Source organism: Mustela erminea, chromosome 9 (genome assembly GCF_009829155.1).
Source record: "Mustela erminea isolate mMusErm1 chromosome 9, mMusErm1.Pri, whole genome shotgun sequence".
NCBI lineage: Eukaryota > Metazoa > Chordata > Mammalia > Carnivora > Mustelidae > Mustela > Mustela erminea.
The window spans coordinates 41,827,130-41,849,128 of record NC_045622.1 but is presented as its reverse complement, the minus strand read 5'-3'; the positions used below and the strand labels follow the sequence as shown (position 1 = coordinate 41,849,128).

At 36.8% G+C, this 21,999-nt stretch overlaps 1 protein-coding gene across 1 annotated transcript in view; it reads left to right on the top strand.

The window, feature by feature from the left end:
- The window catches only part of TYR (tyrosinase), a 106,391-nt gene that overhangs the window by 21,319 nt on the left and 63,073 nt on the right, over window positions 1-21,999 (top strand). The window contains exon 3 of the mRNA XM_032360326.1: window positions 18,059-18,206. Coding sequence (XP_032216217.1) covers window positions 18,059-18,206 — 148 coding nt within the window. The remainder of the gene's footprint in view (window positions 1-18,058; window positions 18,207-21,999) is intronic.

Sequence of the window (21,999 nt, the reverse complement as noted above, 5' to 3'; positions counted from 1 at the left end):
TTAAGAGGATCAATGTGATTATTTATTCTCAAGCTATTCCAAGAAACAAAAAAGGAAGGAAAACTTCCAAGTTCATTCTATGAGGCCAACGTTACCCTGACATCAAAACCAGATAAAGACTCCACTCTTAAAAAAGAGAACTATAGGTCAATATCCCTGATGAATACAGATGAAAAAATTCTAAGTAAATACTAGCAACCTGAATCCAACAATGCATTAAAAAAAATCAACCATGATTAAGTGGGATCCATTCCTGGGTTTTGCAAATCAATAACATGATCACATTAATTAAAAAAAAAAGAATAAAAATCGCATAATCATTTCAATAGATTCAGAAAAAACATATGACAAAGTTCAACATCCATTCATGATAAAAACCCTCAACAAAGTAGGTTTGGAGGGAACATACCTCAACATAATAAAGGCCATAAGAAAAATCAACAGCTATGATCATCCTCAATGGGAAAACAAACAAACACAACAGAGTTTTCTGCTAAGGTCAGGAACAAGACAGGTATGTCCACTCTCCCCAGTGTTATTTAACATAGTACTGGAAGTCCTAACCACATCAATCAGACAACAAAAAGAAATAAAAGGCATCCAACCAACAAGGAAGAAATGAAACTTTCACTATTTGCAGATGACATGATTCTCTATACAGAAAACTGGAAAAGGCTCCACTAAAAAACTGCTAAAGCTGATACAGAAATTCAGTAAGGCCAAGGATACAAAATTAATGTACAGAAATCTGTTGCATTTCTACATAAAAATAATGAAACAGCAGAAAGAGAAATTAAGGAATCAATCCCATTTACAACTGCACCAAAACCCATCAGATACCTAGAATAAACCTAATCAAAGAGGTGAAAGACCTACTCTGCAAACTATAACCCTGATGAAAGAAATTCAAGATGACACAAAAAAATGGAAAGAATATGCTCACAGGTTGGAAGAACAAAAACTGTTAAGAAGTCTATACATCCAAAGCAATCTGGACATTTAATGTAATCCTTATCAAGATACCCCCAACATTTTTCACAGAGCTAGAACAATGATCCTAAAATGTGTATGGACCCACAAAAGGCCCTGAATAGCTAAAGCAACCTTGAAAAAGAAGAGCAAAGCTAGAGAAATCACAAGTCCAGACTTCAAATTACATGACAAAACTATAGTAATCAAGACAGTATGGTACTGGCACAAAAATAGACACATACATCAATGGAACAGAATAGACAACCCAGAAATTAACCCACAACCACATGGTCAATTAATCTTTGACAAAGCAAGAAAGCATATCCAATAGGAAAAATAGAGTCTCTTCAATGAAGAGTGTTGGGAATGAAGGTGCTGGGAAAACTGGATAGTAACATGCAGAAGAATGAAACTGGACCACTTTCTTAAACCACACACAAAAATAGATTGAAAATAGATGAAAGAGGGGTGCCTGGGTGGCTCAGTTGGTTAAGTGACTGCCTTCAGCTCAGGTCATGATCCTGGAGTACCAGGATCAAGTCCCACATTGGGCTCCTTGCTCAGTGGGGAGTCTGCTTCTCCCTCTGACCTTTTACTTCTCATGCTCTCAGTCTCTCTCTCAAATAAATAAAAATCTTAAAAAAAAGAAAATGGATGGAAGACCTAAATGTGAGACAGGAAACCATTAAAATCCTAGAGAATACAGGAAATAACTTCTCTGATATTGGCTATAGCAGCTTCTTACTAGATGTCTCCAAGGGAAGGGGGAAAAAACCCACAAAAATATACTATTGGGACTTCATCAAAATTAAAGGCTTCATGGCCATGATCACCAAACCAGAGAGAGCCAAGGTGCCCTTCAACAGACAAATGGATAAAGAAGATATGGCCCATATATACAATGGTATATTGTGCTTCTATCAGACAGGATGAATACCCAAATTTGTATCAATATGGATGGGACTGGAGGAGATTATGCTGAGTGAAATAAGCCAAGCAGAGAGAGTCAATTATCATATGGTTTCACTTATTTATGGACCATAAGGAATAACATGGAAGACATTAGGAGAAGGAAAAGAAAAGTAAATTGGGGGAGATCAGAGCGGGAGACGAAGCATGAGAGACTGTGGACTCTGAGAAACAAACTGAGGTTTTGGGAGGGGAGGAGGTGGGGAGTTGGGAGGCCCTGATGGTGGGTACTAAGGAGGGCATGTGTTGCATGGAGCACTAGTTGTGGTGCATAAACAATGAGTCTTGGAACACTGGGAAAATAAAATTAAATTTAAAAAAATAAAAGGCTTCTGCACAGTGAAGGAAATAACAACACTAAAAGGAAGACTATGGAATGGGAAAAGATATTTGTCAATAAACTATCTGATAAAGGGTTAGTACCCAAAATATATAAAGAAATTACAAAACTCAACACCCCCCAAAAATGAAAATCCAGTTAAAAATGGGCAGAAGACATGAATAGATATTTTTCCAAAGAAGACATACAGATGGCCACCAGACACATGAAAATGTGCCCAACATTACTGATCATTAAGGAAATACAAATCAAAACTACAGTGAAATACCATCTCATGCCTGTCAGAATGGCCAAAATCAACAACACAAGAAAAAATCAGGTTTTGGTGAGGATGCAGGGAAAGAGGAACCCTCTTGTATTGTTGGGAATGCAAACTGGTATAGTCATTGTGAAACACAATGGAGGTTCCACAAAAATTTAAACGTAGAACTACCCAATGATCCAGCAATACTTGATATTTACCCAAAGGATACAAAAAAACTCATTCAAAGGGATACATGCACCCCAATATTTATAATAGCAGCATTATGTACAATAGGCAAACTATGGAAACAAACCAAATGTCCATCAACTGATGAATGAATAAAGAAGATATGGTACACACACACACACACACACACACACACAGAGGAATATTATTCAGTCATAAAAGAAAATAGAATTTTGCCATTTGCGAAGATAGGGATGAAGTTAGTGATTATTATGCTAAGCAAAATAATCCATCAGAGAAAGACAAATACTATATAATTTCATTCATATGTGGAATTTAAGAAACAAAACAAATGAACATGGGATGAAAAAAGAGAGAGAGAAAGGTAAACCAAGTCTTAACTACAGAGAACAAACTGAAGGTTACCAGAGAGGAGTTGGATGGGAGGAATGGGTAAAACAGGTGATAAGGATTAGGGGGTGCACTTACAATGACTACCAGGTGTTGTAAGGAAGTGCTGAATCACTAACTTGTACACCTGAAACTAATATTATGCTTTGACTAACTGGAATTTAAATAAAAACTTTTTAAAAAGAAGGGGAGAATATCCCAAAGTGATTATTTAGTTCATTGGTTATAGATTTCAGTGGAAATTTATAATAGAGCTTTAGCTAGATCCAGGGGCAAACATGTGAAGTAGAAGATTGTTTACAATGCCAAGTATGTGTGAGATAAAAACTATCAAGTTCTTTTTAAAAATTCATTAAAGTTGCTGCTTATACAACTCTAGGGATGCCATCCAATTTTTATTATATTGTGCTCCAGAGAAGGAAATTATAAAATAATAATCTAAATGGAACTCCCTAGGGTTGTACATTTTTATTATGCTATAAATCTATCCTCCCTTAAAACTAAAACTTAAAAAAACTAATAGCTAACAGTTGTTGAGAGGTTACTAAATGTTAGGTACTTTAGCAAACATTTTTTTCTACCTTTTATCAACGTTATCCTAAGTGGTAAGTTTTATTTATTATCCCCAATTTTATGGATTTAAAAAAAGTATGTCAGAAAGGCAAGGTCATCTGCTTATAGCAACATCAATCATAAGTGGCAGAGCTAGAATCCAAAATCAAACTGAATTTTGACCTCCTGATCTCAATTGGAAATGTTTAGAAATTTGACTAAGTATACTACCATCCTTGCAGAGAGATCTCTAGAACTCAAGACATGAGACCCTGGGTAGGCTATTTACATTCATATAGCACAACTGTTTCATCTACAAAATGGAGGCAATATTTCTGTACTATCTATCTCCAAGTGTTCATTTGAGTTTCAAGTAAGAATCGTTTGTTAAATATGGAAAGCCTCTGTTATACTGCGATGAAGAAAATTATTTTATTTTATTTTTTTAAGATTTTATTTATTTGACAGATCACAGGTAGGCAAGAGACAGGCAGAAGGCAGGGCGCGGGGGGGGGGGGGGCGGGGCGGCACGGGGGTGGGGGGGTAAGTGGGATCCCTGCTGAGCAGAAAGTCCCATGCGGGACTGGATCCCAGGACCCTGAGATCATGACCTGAGCCGAAGCAGAGGCTTAACCCACTGAGCCACCCAGATGCCCATGACGAAAATAATTTTAAAGATTTATTCATAATATTTGAAATCTATTATCTTTTTATCAATAATTTTAACCCAAACTCTATTTATTTTTATTTTTCATCCTCCAGTAAATTCAGAATCTTTTGATAGTTGCCTCACAGTAATTGAGTTATCAATAGAAGCTTTGAACATTAATGAACTTGGAATTATCATCTGAGTGTTTAAATAAGTAGAAGAGAATATACTGATAAAAAAGATTAGTTTTATAGGCAGAGATACTTGAAATATGATAATTAATAAGGATAAGAAGCCAAAAGCAACTACTCTCTAAGTATGCCTTCCAAGATTCTATAGGTCATTAGTTCCATAAGATATTGCTGAGTTAATCTATTTATTTCTGCTTCCCTTTATTAGTGCTCACTTTAAAATATTGTAAAAAGAAATCCCAAATAATGCAGCTTAAAAAAGACAGGGTTTTTTGTGTTTTGTTTTGTTTTTATTTTTGTTTTTGTTTTTTTGTTTTTTGTTATCATGAAACTTCAACAGAAGTAGATAATCCAGGATTGGTAGTGCAGTTCTACCATCTTCGACTCCCAACATCTAGACATTCTAAATCTTCATTTCAGGGGTGGCTCAGTTTTTAAACGTCTGCCCTTGCCTCAGGTCATAATCCCAGAGTCCTGGGATCAAGCTGCTTTGGGCCACTTCCGGCCCCCTGCTCAGCAGGAAGCCTGCTTCTCCCTGTCCCACTCCCCCTGCTTATGTTCCCCCCTCTCGCTGTGTCTCTGTCAAATAAATAAATAAAATCTTTAAAAATAAATAAATAAATCTTCATTTTAATATCTTCATCTTAATCAGCAAGAAGAGCACAAAGTAGGAAGAGGAATGTGTGTCCATTTCCCTTTAAATGTGTGTCCATTTCCCTTCTAACATAAGCTGGAAGTGTCTCTCGTCAATTCTGTTTTATCTCTCTGGTCAAATAGACATGGCCACACTTAGCTCTCAAGGGCAACTGAAAAATGTCATCTCCAGCTAGTGCCATGTGCCCCACTACATTTAGGATATTTATTATTAGGAAAAGGAAGAGAACTAGTACTGGTGAAGAAAATACCAGTTTCTTTACGATCCTTTTCCCTAGTGCTTGTTGAATTAATTTCCTTAGTGTTTTTGGTTAAATGAACATCAAGTATGTTCTGTCTACTATGTTTCATATAAGACAACAGTAAACCTGTAGTGGTAAGTGAAGTACCAAAATATTCTTTTATTCCAGAACTTTCAAGTTATTAAATTGGAGAATTTATGATATAACTTAGGTTATTAGAGTAAGGTGCTAGAATGCACAGACCAAATATTTGTGTCCCCTCCAAATTCATATGTTGAAATCTTCTCCCTCCAGGTGAAGTGTTAGAAGGTGGGCCTTTGGGATTTAATGAGGATTAGATGAGGTGATGAGAATGGAGCCCTCATGAGTAGGACTAGTCTCCTTCTAAGAGTCACAGCAGAGCTTGCTTCCCTCTCTACTCTCTGCCAGGTGTGGATACAACCAGAACTGTAGTTTGCAGACTATAGGAAGACTTCACCAGAACTTGACCATGCTGGCACCCTCTCCTTACAACATCCAGAACCGTAAAAAATAAATTTCTCTTGCTTATAAGTCACATGGTTTATGATACTTTGTTACAGTTGCCCACAGGGACTAAGACATTAGAGCCATAACAAACAAAGCCCCAAATCTTAGTGGTCTAACAAATAAAAATTGATTGATTGCTTGCTCAAGCCAAGCCCAGTTTGGATAATAATAGTTGGTGAGTGGCCTGTCATGTGGCTATTTTAGTGATTCTACCTACTCTCCCTCAGTTCTCTGGTGGATCTTCTGCATGTTCTTAGAAGACAAGAGAAGGGAGTGTTTGGAGGATCCTAAGGGAACAATATATGGGTCAAGCCTAGGAGTGGTTTACCTACCTTCTGCCCATATTTCATTAGACCCAGTTCATTCACAGGGCCACACCTAAATAGGAGGTTGATCGTACATCCAGAGTTCAAAGAAATAGGTTTTGTGAACACAATGAATGGATATGGGTTGTGTCTTTCTCTTTGAGCCTTTTTAATTTTTTCTTCTGTAGGATTTAATAATTGCTGGAGGTTTTAGTTTTGGACTCACATTGAAGCCTCAATTCCTAATTGATCTGTTCTCACTTGCCATTGCTTTCTTCTTCCCACCGACCTTTATACAGTATTTTCCCACTTTATCTCATTTTCCACGAAGTAGAAGAAGGCCATGAAATTCTGTTCTCCCTAGCCATTAAAAAAGTATATATTCTTCTTTCTCAATACCGTCTCTCAAAATGCATCCCATTACCTACGGATTTTGTGTGGTTTTTTTCTTTTTTTTTTTTTTTAAATTTATGTGTTTTTTTTCATTGAAGTATCACCCCTCTCTTCTTTCCTAACATCTACTGTTTTCTCTCCCAGGTGGAACAACACCATAACTATTTTTCATACAAGCTCCTTGACCCTTTCTCTATATAAAGTTATTTATTGCATCAGGAGAATATTGAAAGAATGGCCTATTCAATAACATAAAAGCCAGATTCAGAGCCATGATCCATCTCACACTATCATAAACCCAGGAACATTAGAGGTACATTCTAAGAATTTTAGCTTAACTGACTTTATTTTTTTTTAGCTTAACTTATTTTAAAGTTATGCTAGCAACTGTAGTTACATGTTTGAAAAAGGGAAAGAAATATGATGTATTTATTTATTCAATAGATAAAGTAGATAAAGCATCAACTTTGTGTAGTACCCAAGGAATGAATCTTGAATATGATGCAGATCCTTCTCTCTTGGATCTTACCGTCTGATTAAAAATTGGACCATGAATACATAAATTTAATCGAAAGAAAATAAATTATTAAGAAGAAGGAAGTATAATTGTTATTAAATAGTAAGATCTAACCAAGTGTTTATTGTTAGAGATACTCTATTTGGGAATCTGATATTTTCAAGGATGAGTTGGAATAAGTCAGATAAAGTACAAAAAATAAAATGGGAGAAATTACAAATTCTTTCCAATATCTTAACAAAATAGTCTTATAAATTCTCAGAGACTCCTTATAATTAATAACAACTGCTGGTATCAATATAGCCCCACTTTTTACTCCTAAAACTTTTCAGATTCATTATCTTAGTTGCTCCTCTCAAAAGGTTTATACCCCCTTTATTATTACACTTATTTTGGAAATGAGGGAACTGAAATTCAGAATAACTTGACCAGGTCACACAGATAATAAGGGGAGATTATGTCCCCAAGTTGTTCAAACAAAGAGACCAAGCTTTACAGGAAATAGAGAGTAGAGGTTAAGAATCAGGTTGCCTGGGTTTAAATTCTGATACTGTCACTAATAGCCAGATGATTCTTGGTAAGTTTAATCTGTCTTTACTTGAAATCCTCTATTTCCAAAGTGAGGAAAATCACAATACCTACTTTGTGTGGCTATTACATGGGTTAATATTTATAAATTACTTACTTAGAAGAGTCTCTGTAATGGGAAATTTTTGCTAAATAATAAAGTTACTGACTTGCATGCTTATTTTCTAGCTCCATGTACAAACCAAATTCTAAGCAATGGAGTAGACTAGTGTTTTAGATCTCCAGTGGACAAAAATTATTCCAGGGAGTATTAACCTTAAACTGAGTTGACATCCAAAGTGTAACAACATGATAATACTTTCTACTAAAAATGACTTTTAAAGTCAGACTTTGAGATGGAATTAAACCCTTCTACAAACTTCTGAAATTCAGTAAGGGAATTCAGTTTGACAGAAACAAACATGGGGCTTAAGGAGGTAAACATCTGGCCTTCTGTATTGGTGGTACTCCCAGAGAAGGCCAGTCTTTTGTGTTTTACGACAGGAATCTGATTGATTCAGCTAACTGTATACCATCTGAAGTCCTGTGATCGGAGGCTTATAAAGTACTCATCTAAAGAAAAAGGGAGAGTGGGAGCCACCATGATAGGGCATTCTCAATCTTGAAAGAGAATATTATGAAAAACTGGGCTGGATGAGATGTCTCAGCTTTTTCACTGAAAAGAATTAAAGGAAACAAGGATACTGCTGGAACTAGGAAAATGTGTTATGATGTCAGTGATTTTATATTTTAGTACAACTGATAGCTCCATATCAACTAAGAGTTACAGCATGACTAAGAGCAGAGCATTGAAATCTAATAGATAATTAGCCCAAATCCTGACTCTGCCATTTACCAGTTGACTGACTTTGGATAAACCACCATACTTTTTTCCATCTTAGTTTTCCCACATGAAAGTGGGCTGGATGGTATCTTCTTTACAGAGTTACTATAAGATTAGGTTCCATAAGAACATTAGGAAAACAGCCTCGTGCCTACCACACAGAAATCAGAAGTGCTGTAACATCAAAAATCTTTGTTGCCAAGAGGTAACTAAGTAAAAACAAAGGTGAGTAAAATATATGAATCATGTTTCTATTATAGTTAAATTGTGGAGAGGAAGCTTTGTGATATGCAAGCACAAGCCTCTAGTTGAAATTGGTGGTTGAAAATGCAAACATACTTGTGAAAGATTCAATCATATTTTCAAGTGATTTTAATCAAAGGTATATTAACAATAATTACCTTGGTACAACACAGAGAATATGGTCAGAAGTACTGTAATAGCGTTGTACTGTGACAGATGTTAGCCACGCTTGTGGTGAGCATAGCATGACATAGACTTGAGGAATTGCTATGTTGACCACCTGAAACTGATGTAACATTGTATGTCACCTATAGTTCAACTAAAAAAAACTTACCTTTAATTTAACACAAGTCGAATCTTTATTAATTTTGCTTCCCTACAACTGACTTTATTTGATGCTCTCATACATTCATGACAATAATTCCTACACACAAATTTATAGATATGAGTGATGAGAAAGAAAGAATGGGATAAGGGAAAGAACACAGGATTGAGAATGAGAACATTGAAGAGATACTTTTGGCATTCACTACTCAAAAAACATGTGATCTTCAATGTCACCTAGATGCCACAAACTTTTCATTTGCACTGGAAGCATGGTGGTACCTATTCTACCTCCCCTACGTGAGGAACATCCAGTCACATGTTGGAGTTGAATCATGTCTGCTGTGATAGCTGAAGTATCTTTTCTCTACTCTTTACTCAAAGACATCAAGTTGATACCTTGAAATTAACAATCATGGGGATATTTACACCATGAAAATTGACAGATGTTACAAAACAACATATTCTGCCCCTGCCCCATATTTCCCTTCTAAGATCTGGTTATTGGGCTCAGTGGGTTAAAGCCTCTGTCTTCAGCTCAGATCATGATCCCAAGGGTCCTGGAATCAAGCTCCGCATCAGGCTCTCTGATCAGCAGGGAGCCTGCTTCCTCCTCTCTCTCTGCCTGCCTCTCTGCCTACTTGTGATTGCTGTCATTTAAATAAATAAAATCTTTAAGATCTGGTTATTAATCTTTTGCTAACATACTACTGGGAATGTCCCATGAGAAAATGTGCCTGAAAATGTTTTTGCGAACTATAAAATATAATGCAAACATGTTAAAATATTCATTATAGAAAGTCATAGATATATAGATAATCTGTGACTTGCATATGAAAACGATCTTGCCTAATTAAAAATCAAGACATACATAAGATAGTAGGAAACATTTAAATCATTTAACTTGTATTTCACAGAATTGTTCTATTGAGTCACGCCAATGAAAGAATGTTATATAGAACCTTTGCAGGGTGACTAACCATCTCTGTTTGACTAGGATTATGGGGTTTCCCAGGACAAGGATTAGCTATCTAATTCACAAGGCCCAATGCAAAATGAAAATATGGAACACCTTGTTCAAAAAATATTAAGAATTTCTAGATAGCAACAGCAGAACATTAAGCCAAGTACGGGCAGTTCTGGGTGGGGAACACTCAGTTGCATGCTTGTGAAACCTGTCCTATCTATGACACAGGATTTTCAGTGCTAAAACCAGAACATTGTGGGGCAAACAAGGACCAGGATGGTTGGTTACCATACCTTTGCTTTGAAAAGAGTTGGCACTAGCATTAGTATGCCATCAATTTTTAGCATACCCAGTGAAATATACCAAGTGTGCCAATTAGTATCAATTCAGTCATAAGTGAAGAACAGGAAAGTAATACAGCTTGAATAACACTTTGTCTATAAAAATCTTTGCTTGTTTCAGTCTGTACAACTTGGTGAACTAAATGACTCTGCTGTGTGGTTCAATATTCCTGTCTTGCCAAACACACAAATCTAATCTTAGAATATAGAAACCAATTATAAAATTTTCCTTAAAAATAAGTTTCAGACAAATTTTAAATGAAGAAACGGACAATTATCTTTGATGTGTAAAAGCATTTTATTGATGCGTCTATAAACTCGAGATAAGATCTAAGAAATGCTGAAAAAATAATGAGATGATGTAAATTATATATGTGTTGTGTATTTATAACATGTATGTAAAGAAAATGATCACATACGTGCATGCACATATACAACACCCACACACCGAGTTACTAACAGGTGAAATTAGTCTGATATTGAAAACAACAAACAATTTAAAGTGATGACACATGAAATAATTCTGTTTCTCTCTTTTATTGAGTTTAGGGAGATGACTATGACTACTTACCCATAGTCTTTATATAAACAATGAAAATAATTAAAGCAGTGATTCTCAAACTTTAGTGTGCATTAGAATTGCCTGAAGACTTGTTGATGCAAATGGTAAATCCCACTGATTTCATTGCAGTAGTTCTCTGGAGGGCAAGAGTATTTGCATTTCTGACAAATTTATAGGTTAATGCTGCTGGCTCTGGGACCATATTTTTGAGAACCCTGGAATTTGTTGAGCATTTGTGACCTTAACTATCCATCTAATAATTATATGGTAAGAAGACATCATCCCCTGCTCCATTTGCTTCATTGCTCCATTCCCTGTTGTTGAAGGAATTTCCTGAGTCAAATTAAAAGTATTTTCTAATAAACATAAATGCTAATTAATTACATTTATGGCTGTAGAACTAGTACTTTATTTGAGAAATCTTGAAATTGGATTGAAAGTTAATGCTTCCATTATACCTAGGGACCTGCTTACAGCCAAGATCTTTTTTTTTTTTTTGGATGGGCAATATTGTATTTCTGCTGCAAGTAGTTTAAAGTATAAGCCTTTGTTAAAGTACTCAGCCATGAAATACAACCCCTCAAAATCATTGGGTATAACCTTGTGAGGCTATGCACTTCATAGTTCCTGAATTAAGTTGCACATTAGGAGACTAATTAGGGGGAATGTAGCCAGGGGCCAGATAGTCACTTTGCTTCAATCTTCAAAAACGCTAACGTACCTTTGTCTATCTTTTTGCTTTCTTCTCTCCATTTATATCACTGAAACTCTAGTATTAAAAGAGGTTTGAGATGCACTGAAAATAAAATTAAATCAAATAAATATACTCTGTTCTGAAGATTTAACTATGTACTTTTTCACATTTCAAAGTCTACTAGGCATGATGAAGTGCAACATCTATAACCCAACTTCCTAGAAAGGAGCATACAGAATTAAACAAGATGGTGAAAATGCCCATTCAGTGCCTGCCACGTAGTAGTTGCTAATTTTTTTAAACATTATTTTCAATGGTACACTTTGGAGCAGTTATCAGCTGAAAATATTTTATCTCATTTTTAAAATTTATTTTTTTTTAAGAGAGAGAGAGAGTGCATAAGTGGGAGGAAGCAGAGGAAGGTAAGAGAGATTCTCAAGCAGGTTCCACTCTGAGCAGGGCTCAGTCTCACAACCCTGAGATCATGACCTGAGCTGAAGTCAAGAGTCTAAACCATGAGAGACTGTTGTCTCTGAGAAACAAAGTGAGGGTTTTGGAGGGTTTTGGTGGGGTGTATTAATTGAGCCTGGTGGTGGGTATTAAGGAGGGCACGGTATTACATGGAGCACTGGGTGTGGTGCATAAACAATGAATTTTGGAACACTGAAAAAAAATTAAAACAGTCAGAGGCTTAATTGACTGGGCCACCAGGCACTACAACATGAAAATATTTTAAGGCAGAAGTGTGTGGTGTGTGATTTTAAGGGCAGAAGCATTTTGGGGCTTCCAGAATATAGGAGGAGAAAATTTCAAATGAAGGGAATAATACATTCAGAGGTAAAGTTTTTAAACTGTGAGCTCAAGTTTGGAGGATGGAAAGCAATTTAACCTAAATCAGTGAATTTCAACCCTGGTTTCACATTAAAATCACTTGGGTATTTTTAAAACTCCAAGTGCCTGAGCCCCACTCTCTACCAATTAAATCTCAATCTCCAAGGGTTGGAGAGAGGCTTCAATATTAAAAAACAAACAAACAAACAGAAAAACTCTCCAGAGTACTATTGGGGAGGAAATGAAAGAGAAAAGACACGGATTGATGAGCTGAAGTTTTGTGTTGTCAGGATCAGCCAGAAACTGTGGTTATTGACTTCCCATAGGAACACAGCACGCAGACTTGAAGGCCTAACCCAGAGTACTTTGGGCAACTGTCACTGCCCTTCATGAAGAACTGGGAGCCAGTTTGGCATCTGCAACTGCTAACAAGAACCATGCTGGCTTACAGGACTTCTCATCCTGGGGAATCCTTGGACAAGAGCTAAGCAGTCACCCATTCAGGATCTTGCTGTTAATACAAGTAAACAGCAAGCTCATAAATTCATTTGCTAGTTCACAGGAAAAAGGGGCTTCCAAGGTGACTCAGCAAGATTCAGCACAGATACAACCCAACTGCAATGTACCAAAAATCACAGATTTGAAACTAATCAGAGCTATCTTCGATTCCCTGATTCCGTCCATGACTAGCTTGAATTTAGATGTGCTAAGTAATAGATGTATAACTTCTATATAAGAAGTTATGTTGGGGTCCCTGGGTGGCTCAGTGGGTTAAGCCTCCACTTTCAGCTCAGGTCATGGTCCCAGGTCCCTTCTCAGCAGGGAGTCTGCTTCCCCCTTTCTCTCTTAGCCTCCTTTCTGCCTGCTTGTGATCTGTCTGTCAAATAAATAAATAAAATCTTAAAAAAAAAAAAGTTATCTAAGTTGTCTCATCTGTAAATTGGGACAATGATGCTATTTATGTCACAAGTAGCCCCAGGAATTAAAATGAGATCACATACATAAGAGATATTTCAAAAACTTGATGTGTAAACTGTTTTTATTTCAGCCTGGAATTTCCTCTTTGACTTGCTCTTCCAAAAGAGAATTAAATTCTCAGCAAGAGAACCTACTGATATTAGTGTAATCCTTTCTTATTTTTCCAAGGTGATTTACTGGCCAAAAAATGAATTGTGTGAAGTAAAATAGAGAATCATTTATTCAAATTTTCACAATATTCAAGTCCATGACATTTTCTCTATTTTGTCTCTTAACAAGCAGCAGAGTAGAGCTCTTTGAGGGTCCCTTAAGATTTTATGGAGAGAAACTGAATTTAAAAAAAAAAGATTTTATGGAGAGAAATGTATCTTTCCTATTCCCAGTCTTTATAGACTGGTATAAGTGAAGGATTTAAACATATTTTATATTTGGTTTTCTTTTAAATACAAAGATGTGAGAGCCTCTGTCTTTGTGGAAAATCAAAGCGAAATATTTGGTCCCTCCTCCTAAGACATTTCCAGTCTATTTGAAGAAACAAGATATGCACAGTTCATTTAGAAGAGTTAATATAATAAGATTATCTATTTAATAATCTTGTTCCTATACAAAGAGGTTGGGTGTTTGTTCAACCTGTATCTTTGAACTATTTCTGAGCATATCACAATAGTCTGACAAACTATATGTGCTTCTTATTCAGATGTCCTTTCTTAATAACTTCGGAGGCTTTCCCAGGTGCAATATCTGGCAAATTAGCCAAAGAAGTGAGCAAAGAAATACTAAGCCTTACCGAGAACTCTGTTAGGAATGTAATCCCACTTCCTAAAATCACCATAACTTTGGATGAGGGCATGCGGCAGGTAGGGTCTGTAGAGCCATGGAGTTTAGGAAAGGGGGAGGTGTTCAGTGCTAGGATGGGTCCTGATGGTGGGTAGTTGTGGCAAAAGAGACTTTTATGCAGTGAGAGTGCCTCGTATTCTTGGTTAGTGGCTTTCATGATAAGCATCCATTGATCAAATGCAATGAGCTGAGAGAAATAGTAGGTACTACTGAGGAAGCCTCCATTTGTGCCAGATTCTGTACTCGTATCACACTGGCTATCAAAATCATTCCTCATCAGAATCCAGATGGGCATTAATTATTCCCTCTCTTACCAGTGAAGAAACTGAGGCTCAAAAAAAGATAGCTATCTTGACAAAAGCTAGTAACAGAATTTAAAGTCAGGTCCTCAGAGCTCTAAAAATCTTTTCTCTATGGCAGTACCTTCAAACTGGGATAGACACCACTGCAGGTTCACCAAGACTTTCTATAGGATACATGGTACAGAACGTGTTAAAGAAATTTATTTCCAGGTCTTCCTCCCAAGTATATTTTTCTTTTCGTTTCTTTTTTTTTTTTTTTTTTTTTAGTATTTTATTTATTTATATGACACAAAGAGAGAGAGCACACACAAGCAGGGGGAGAGGGAGGGGAAGAACCGGACTCCCCACCAAGCAGGGAGCCCGATGTGAGACTTGATCCCAAGAACCTGGAATCATGACCTGAGCTGAAGGCAGCCGCTTAATGGACTGAGCCACCCAGGCGCCCCCCAAGTATAGTTTTCTAAAATGGATCTTGAATGGGAAAGTTCCTGAAGGTTCTCCTTTTCCTCTGCTCCTTACCTGTTACTTGTCTTCTACTTTTCAGGATTAAAGCCTTCCTCTCATATATCCTAAATCCATTCTCAACAGAACACATTCTCAGAAGAGGTAAAAACTCACAGGTTGCCAAACAAGTAAAGCATTCAAAACATTGGTGCCAGCGTCGCTAAACAGCATGACTTTAATGCGCTAGGTGTTGAATATCTTGAAAGTCATGTGGTTTGTAAATAAATTCATAATTTATAAGATTGCTTTAATTAAAGATGCTTGATTATCAGCTAATGAATCACATTATTTTGATGCCAGATCAGTGAGTCATTTTTAGCATGTAACTAAAAGAGAGTTCAAATAATTTGTGAGATTACTATAAAAAATCTTTTATTCCTGTGCAGTTACTTTTGAGAGGAAAATTTTCTCAGGACCCAGATTTAGTTTTTAATATTTAGAATAAGATTTATGCTAAACTTTATCCTCTGTAGCAATGGATTAATAGTGAATAATTTTTAATTAATGATCTTTCACCAATATATTAAACTTTCAATAAAATTTTACTTTTATATTTAATATTTTGTAAAATGTTTTAATATATTTATATGATTTTGATAAGCTGTTTATGGCTAAAATATTTAATGATAAATTAACCCAGATTAGATTAATGTTTCCATGAGAGTTTTAAAAAATAATTTTAATTTCTATACCTATTTTCATCTCAAAAAAGTTTTGTTTTTTTTTAAGATTTATTTATTTGTTTATTTGTTTATTTGACAGAGAGAGAAATCACAAGTAGGCAGAAAGGCAGACAGAGAGAGAGGAGGAAACAGGCTCCCCGCTGAGCAGAGAGCCTGATTGAGAGGCTCAATCCCAGGACCCTGAGACTATGACCTGAGCCAAAGGCAGAGGCTTTAACACACTGAGCCATCCAAGTGCCCCAAAGAAGTTTTTTTTTTTTTTTTTTTTTTAAATCATGCATATCTTGTATAATATTTAGGAATGTTTCTGTGGAAAAAGAGAATGTGAGATAAGTCCAAAAAGGAAACCTCATAAAATTACACATGATAATAGGGTTTGTTTAGGTATTCTTGATATGGGTATAGTGAATGAAGTGGATACATTTTTAAAACGTGGTGTTAAATTTTTAGTTTTGCATTTGAACTATTTGCAATATATCTGAAGTTATATCTTCTGAAAGTCTTTACAATTTTGATTAAAATAAACTGGATCTACTTAACAGTATGTGAGAACATATATAAAATGTGGTCTTAAAACTTTCCTTTGGTGTTATCAAGGGTAAAAGCTTAAAGACCATTGCTATACAGAAGTTTGTCTTCCATGATATGGGATTCATTGCTACATAGGAAAGGCAGTAAACCATTGCATATTCAAGAGCCTGAGCTCTAGAAGAAAACAAGCTTGTGTCCCAACCTAATTTCTCTTATTTTTAAATCTTGCAAGTTTCTTGTGTAATTTAATTTTTAAATCTTAATTTTTCTTATTTATTTTTAAATCTTACATATGCTACCTGACTTCTCTAAGCCCCTTTTTTCAAACTGATGTGATGGAGGTAATAAGGGTACCTAATTTGTAGGATCACTCTGAAGGGCATATGAAAAATCATGTCAAGCTCTTAGAAAAATCTCTGTGTACAGTAAAAGCCTTATGTATATAACCATAAAAGTTTCATAGACAAGAGGGGAGGGAAGTGCATGTTCTTAAGCTAAGCTCCCAGTAGGAGCAAGGCTTAGCATGGTCTCTGAGAATGAGCACAGAAGTTTCAAAAGGAGAGGAAAAAAATCACAGACTGAGGGACAGAAATACTGTGAGCCACAATGGTGGTCGAGCACAGTGCATCAAATGTAGAAGTCAAGATCTGCCCCTTTAAAAATGAACAGGTTGACAACAAGATAATCCTAGTTGCATAAAATTAGCTAGACCTCCCCTGCCCCAAAGTGCCTTCACTGTGTGTATCCTACCTTTATAATCATCATCTTCCAGTTTCTGTTTGATATTTCTAAATTCTGAGATTTAATAATGTGCCCTAGGCCAAGGGCTTCCCCCAACGAGGTTGCTGCTTAGAATTTAACTTTGGTAAATGGGACTTCTTTGTCTGGTTCTGAATCTGAGTTCTACTTATGTTTTGCCTGCATGGACTCTGAAATGCTACTTTCTTCTTCCTCTTCCCAGGGACTGTGTGAAAGAGAACACAAAATAACCAGAGCTCAGGTCTTGAAGTTTAGTTGATCAGAGTTAAAATGGAAATAATTGACAGAGTTGCTGAAAAGATTGGAGGACATACGCCACAAAAAGCATTTACATGATTAATATTCAGAAAGTAATAGCTCACATTATCATTATTCTCCCACGATTAATATTCCTGATACAATGAAAGGAACCATTTAATGGAGCTCTGATTAATTTTGAAGTGAATAATTTGCGAAATCAAACACAATCTGACCTGATGTCCGCTGGGCTGTGATGCGGACGGTCACAAATTTTCTGTTTCCTCTGGAACCAGAAACCAAAATTAAAAGTAACCACCAGAGCTGGGAAGCAAGGAGATACATAACAGGCTGGAAAGATCTGCTCTAAGTGCCATTAAAGACTGAAGGGAGACTGACCATACTGATTAGTATAAAAAGGTCCTATCACTTTGCAGTATCTAAAGGAGATATAATGGGCGGAAGCAACAGGAGGGAACATGATTGGCTCCACTTACTCCATCCGGTTAATCAGCCCACTGTACCTAGATTAATAGCTTTCCATTCCACCAGGATTTATTAAATAAGCAGTGGGCATCCAAAATGTAAGCAATATCAATAGAATCTCAAGTATAGTCACAAACCAAATGAGATAAGCATTGAGGTTTTCAATTATTAATGCAAACTGACTTTTTTCTTTCCAATTTTCTTTTTGCCCACAGGATTTGCTAGTCCACTCACTGGGATAGCAGATGCCTCTCAAAGCAGTATGCACAATGCCCTGCACATCTATATGAACGGAACGATGTCTCAGGTACAGGGATCTGCCAACGATCCTATTTTTCTTCTTCACCATACCTTTGTTGACAGGTTGGTTGACACTTTTTCACAAATTATGTGCTTGTGGGTGTTAAATGTAGTGGGACTTTATTACATGAAAGCTAAGAAATTATGGTAGTCTATTGTCTCCGATCAGATTCTCCCAGAAACAGCCCTGAAACTAAGGATTTGGATGCAAGTATTTAATTAAAGAGAAACCAGTAAGAGAATGGGTAAAACACAGTAAGAAGGGGGAAAAAGCCAAATAAGAGTACAGTTTCAGTTGAAGTCCCAGACTCAGCCAGATTTTGGTAGAGTATGAAATTACACTTCAGTTTGTCTTGCCTGAAAACAAGGGAACTGAGTTTTTGTATTACCGTATCAAATAGTCATTGGCTACAGGTTGCCCTGAGGTAGGAGCTGTAAAGCTTCCAGACACTAGTCCATTCCAGACTGACTATGTGGCTCCCAAGCCTAAGGGCAGTCTTTTGAAGGTGGCAGGGTCCTGTGGCCAGGGGTCAAGCTTGTAGTTTCAGAGAGGTGGGCGCACAGAGTTGGCACAAGGTGTCTAAGGCCACCTCAGCAGGACATAGATCTGCTATATCTCTCTTCAAAACATTTTCTTTCTCTCTGCCAATGTTATTTCTTCTTTTCCAATCTCAGACCCTCAATAGAAGCAGGTATGTCTTTGATCTCAACCATCAGCTTGAGCGTTATATGATTAGCTCTCCGGACACGATGCAATATGGCCCAGCCATCTTGTTTAATGTGCCTTAATTCTCCTGGAGCCTTTTTTACCCTTATTAACCCTCTTCCTCTTTGTTACATGTGCAGTGCCTTACCTTTAAAGAATTTAAACTTAATCATAGGTGATGATAGCAGAAGAGAAAGTACCTGGAGGAAGGTCAGCTGTCTGTTTCTGGAGTTCTTCAAGAAGACAGGAGGAAGTAAAGCATTGAATCATGACAGATGAATGTAGGGCTCTTTTTTCTTTCTTTTTTGTCTCCTCTTAGGGAGTTTTCTCCACTGTATAAAGGGCACAGATTTATACCTGCCATTAAGATAATACTTTCCTTCTCTGTGGTAAATAGAACAAATTCTGTTTTTCCTGTTTTATTTTTTTTAATGGTTTTATTTATTTATTTGACAGACAAAGATCACAAGTAGGCAGAGAGGCAGGCAGAGAGAGAGAGAGAGAGAGGAGGAAGCAGGCTCCCTGCTGAGCAGACAGCCCGATGTGGGGCTCAATCCCAGGACTCTGGGATCATGACCTGAGCCGAAGGCAGAGGCTTAACTTACTGAACCACCCAGGCACCCCTGTTTTTCTTGTTTTAAAGATAAAGAAACTGAAACTGAAAATTTAGATGTTTTACTCATATTGTCACCATTTCTTACTCACTCATTTCCCCAGGAAGATGGACACAACATCAGATAAAAAAGTAACCAACCATGAGCATGGACTATTACTAGGCACATTGTTGTTGTCTGCAGGACAACTCCAATATTATAGGAATTAAGTAACAGTCCAAGTCACGTTTCATTCAGAAATCAGTTTTTTTTTCTTTTTAAAGATTTTATTTATTTATTTGACAGATATCACAAGTAGGCAGAGAGGCAGGCAGAGAGACAGGAGGAAGCAGGCTCCCCGCCGAGCAGAGAGCCCGATGCAGGGCTCGATCACAGGACCCTGAGATCATGACCCAATCCGAAAGCAAAGGCTTTAACCTACTGAGCCACCCAGGCGCCCCCAGAAATCAGTTTTTAAGAAAGTGTATAAACACCAAAATTATGATATTAATATGATATCATAATTACCTATATCCATGTGGAAATGAGGGATCAGGAGGCTTGGAAAAAACATTTTATCAGAAAAGATAGATTGAACTCTTTTTATGAAATCATTTTTACATCCTATTGTCCTTGTGAATTCTTGGCATTTTTTGATCTTTAGTGTCCCATAAACCTTAAAGAATTTTAGAATTCCTAGACACCTTGATGCTCTAAGCAAGAAATCAGCACACTGTGGCTTATAGGCCCAGTCTGTCTTCTGACTTATTTGTAAGTCAGGATTGATTGAAACCACAGTCATTCATTTATAACTTGTCTGCGGCTGCTTTTATGCTATAAGGGCCAAGCTGGGTAGTTGCAACTGAGGCCATGGGGCACAAAGTGGAAAATATTTAGTTTCTGGCCTTTTATAGAAAAAGTTTGCTGACCCCTGCTAAACCACAGAATTCCATATTTATATAACAGATAAGGAAAAAAAAAAGTTGATCTTTAGCTAGCTTGCCTTTATCTGTCTTTGTAGAAAATAGTACAATTGAATTCAGTGTGTAGAAGCATGTTTGTTTGGCAGAGATAAAACCAGTATGCAGATGTATGGATTTTAAGCCTCTCTGTCACTCTAGAAAATTAAAATGTTCTACTTTCTTAGAATTCTCTGCTAATTCTATCTTACAATTAGGTATCTGTATGGTTATTAAAATAACTGAAAAATAATAAACAAATGACCAAGTAGTTTCTCACTCAGCCCAGAGCCAAGCTGAGGAAGATTCTGGGTATGGAGAAAAAGCACAATTAAGAAGGCTAGAGACCGTGGATTGCCACATAATACCGTAGCACGTGAACTTTCCTCTCAAGACTCTTCTCAGTCAGATGGTCAGTTCACCACTATTCTGCTCTTCACGCATGTATTTATTAGGTACCCTCTGTGTGCTGAGTATATTTGCCTAAATATTCCACATTCTTTCTTGCCTCGATGCATTGCTTATACCATTCTCCAAACCCGGAACATGCTTGTCCTTCAGTCATCTAATTTTTTTAAAGATTTTATTTATTTATTTGACAGAGAGAGATCACAAGTAGGCAGAGAGGCAGGCAGAGAGGGAGGAGGAAACAGGTTACCTGCTGAGCGGAGAGCCCGATGCGGGGCTCGATCCCAGAACCCTGGGATCATGACCTGAGCTGAAGGTAGAGGCTTTAACCCACTGAGCCACCCAGGCACCCCTAGTCATCTAATTTTTATGGCAACTTTAAGACTAGTTTCAATTTTTACCTCCTCCATGAAGTCGACCCAGACCATACCTGTCTATAACCATCTCTCCCATCCAGAGTGTGCTGGAGTCAGCCCACATTGGCTAGCAAGATCTAATATGGACATCCTTCCCCAACTTTTCTTTAGGAACCTCAAGCTATAGTTTGAAATTAGCCATGGTGGAAGTATTTATACCACGAAATTGGCAAATGCTGCACATCAAGGATTTTATTCTGTCAGCTGTTTATTAAAATAATGGCCAGGACACCACTCTTCCATCTATGAATTTATGCCACATTCTCTCTTTACTCTTCATTTAGGACACGTCGTTTGCATTGTTCTTGATTTATGTCATTACTCATTTGTGCTTTGTCCCTCTCACTAATCTGTGAACTACCTAATTAGGGCTCATGCTTGGTATTATATTTGTTTTTTTCACATTATTTTGTCTAGCCTACAATGAATAAATGTCTAATCAATTTCTATCAAATAAACAAATGATTGAAAAAAAACCTTAGCACACTGCATTTGCCACAGCTACAAAAGGAAGGACAGAGAAACCATTTTAACTGAAGAATTTTTTTAAGTCTTAAAAAGCAAAATGTAATAAGCATGTAATGCTATGAACATGTGTTAAGATTTTAGCATGTTTCTAGACCATCAGACCTGACTGTACGCATTGAGGAAACAATAGTGAGACAGGATTCTTGGTCTGAAAAAGCATAGTCTATTGGGAAATATAAACATGCAAGCCATGGTAGTACATTATGACTCATGCCCAGTCATGGGAGGCATTCTTAGAAAGCTGCA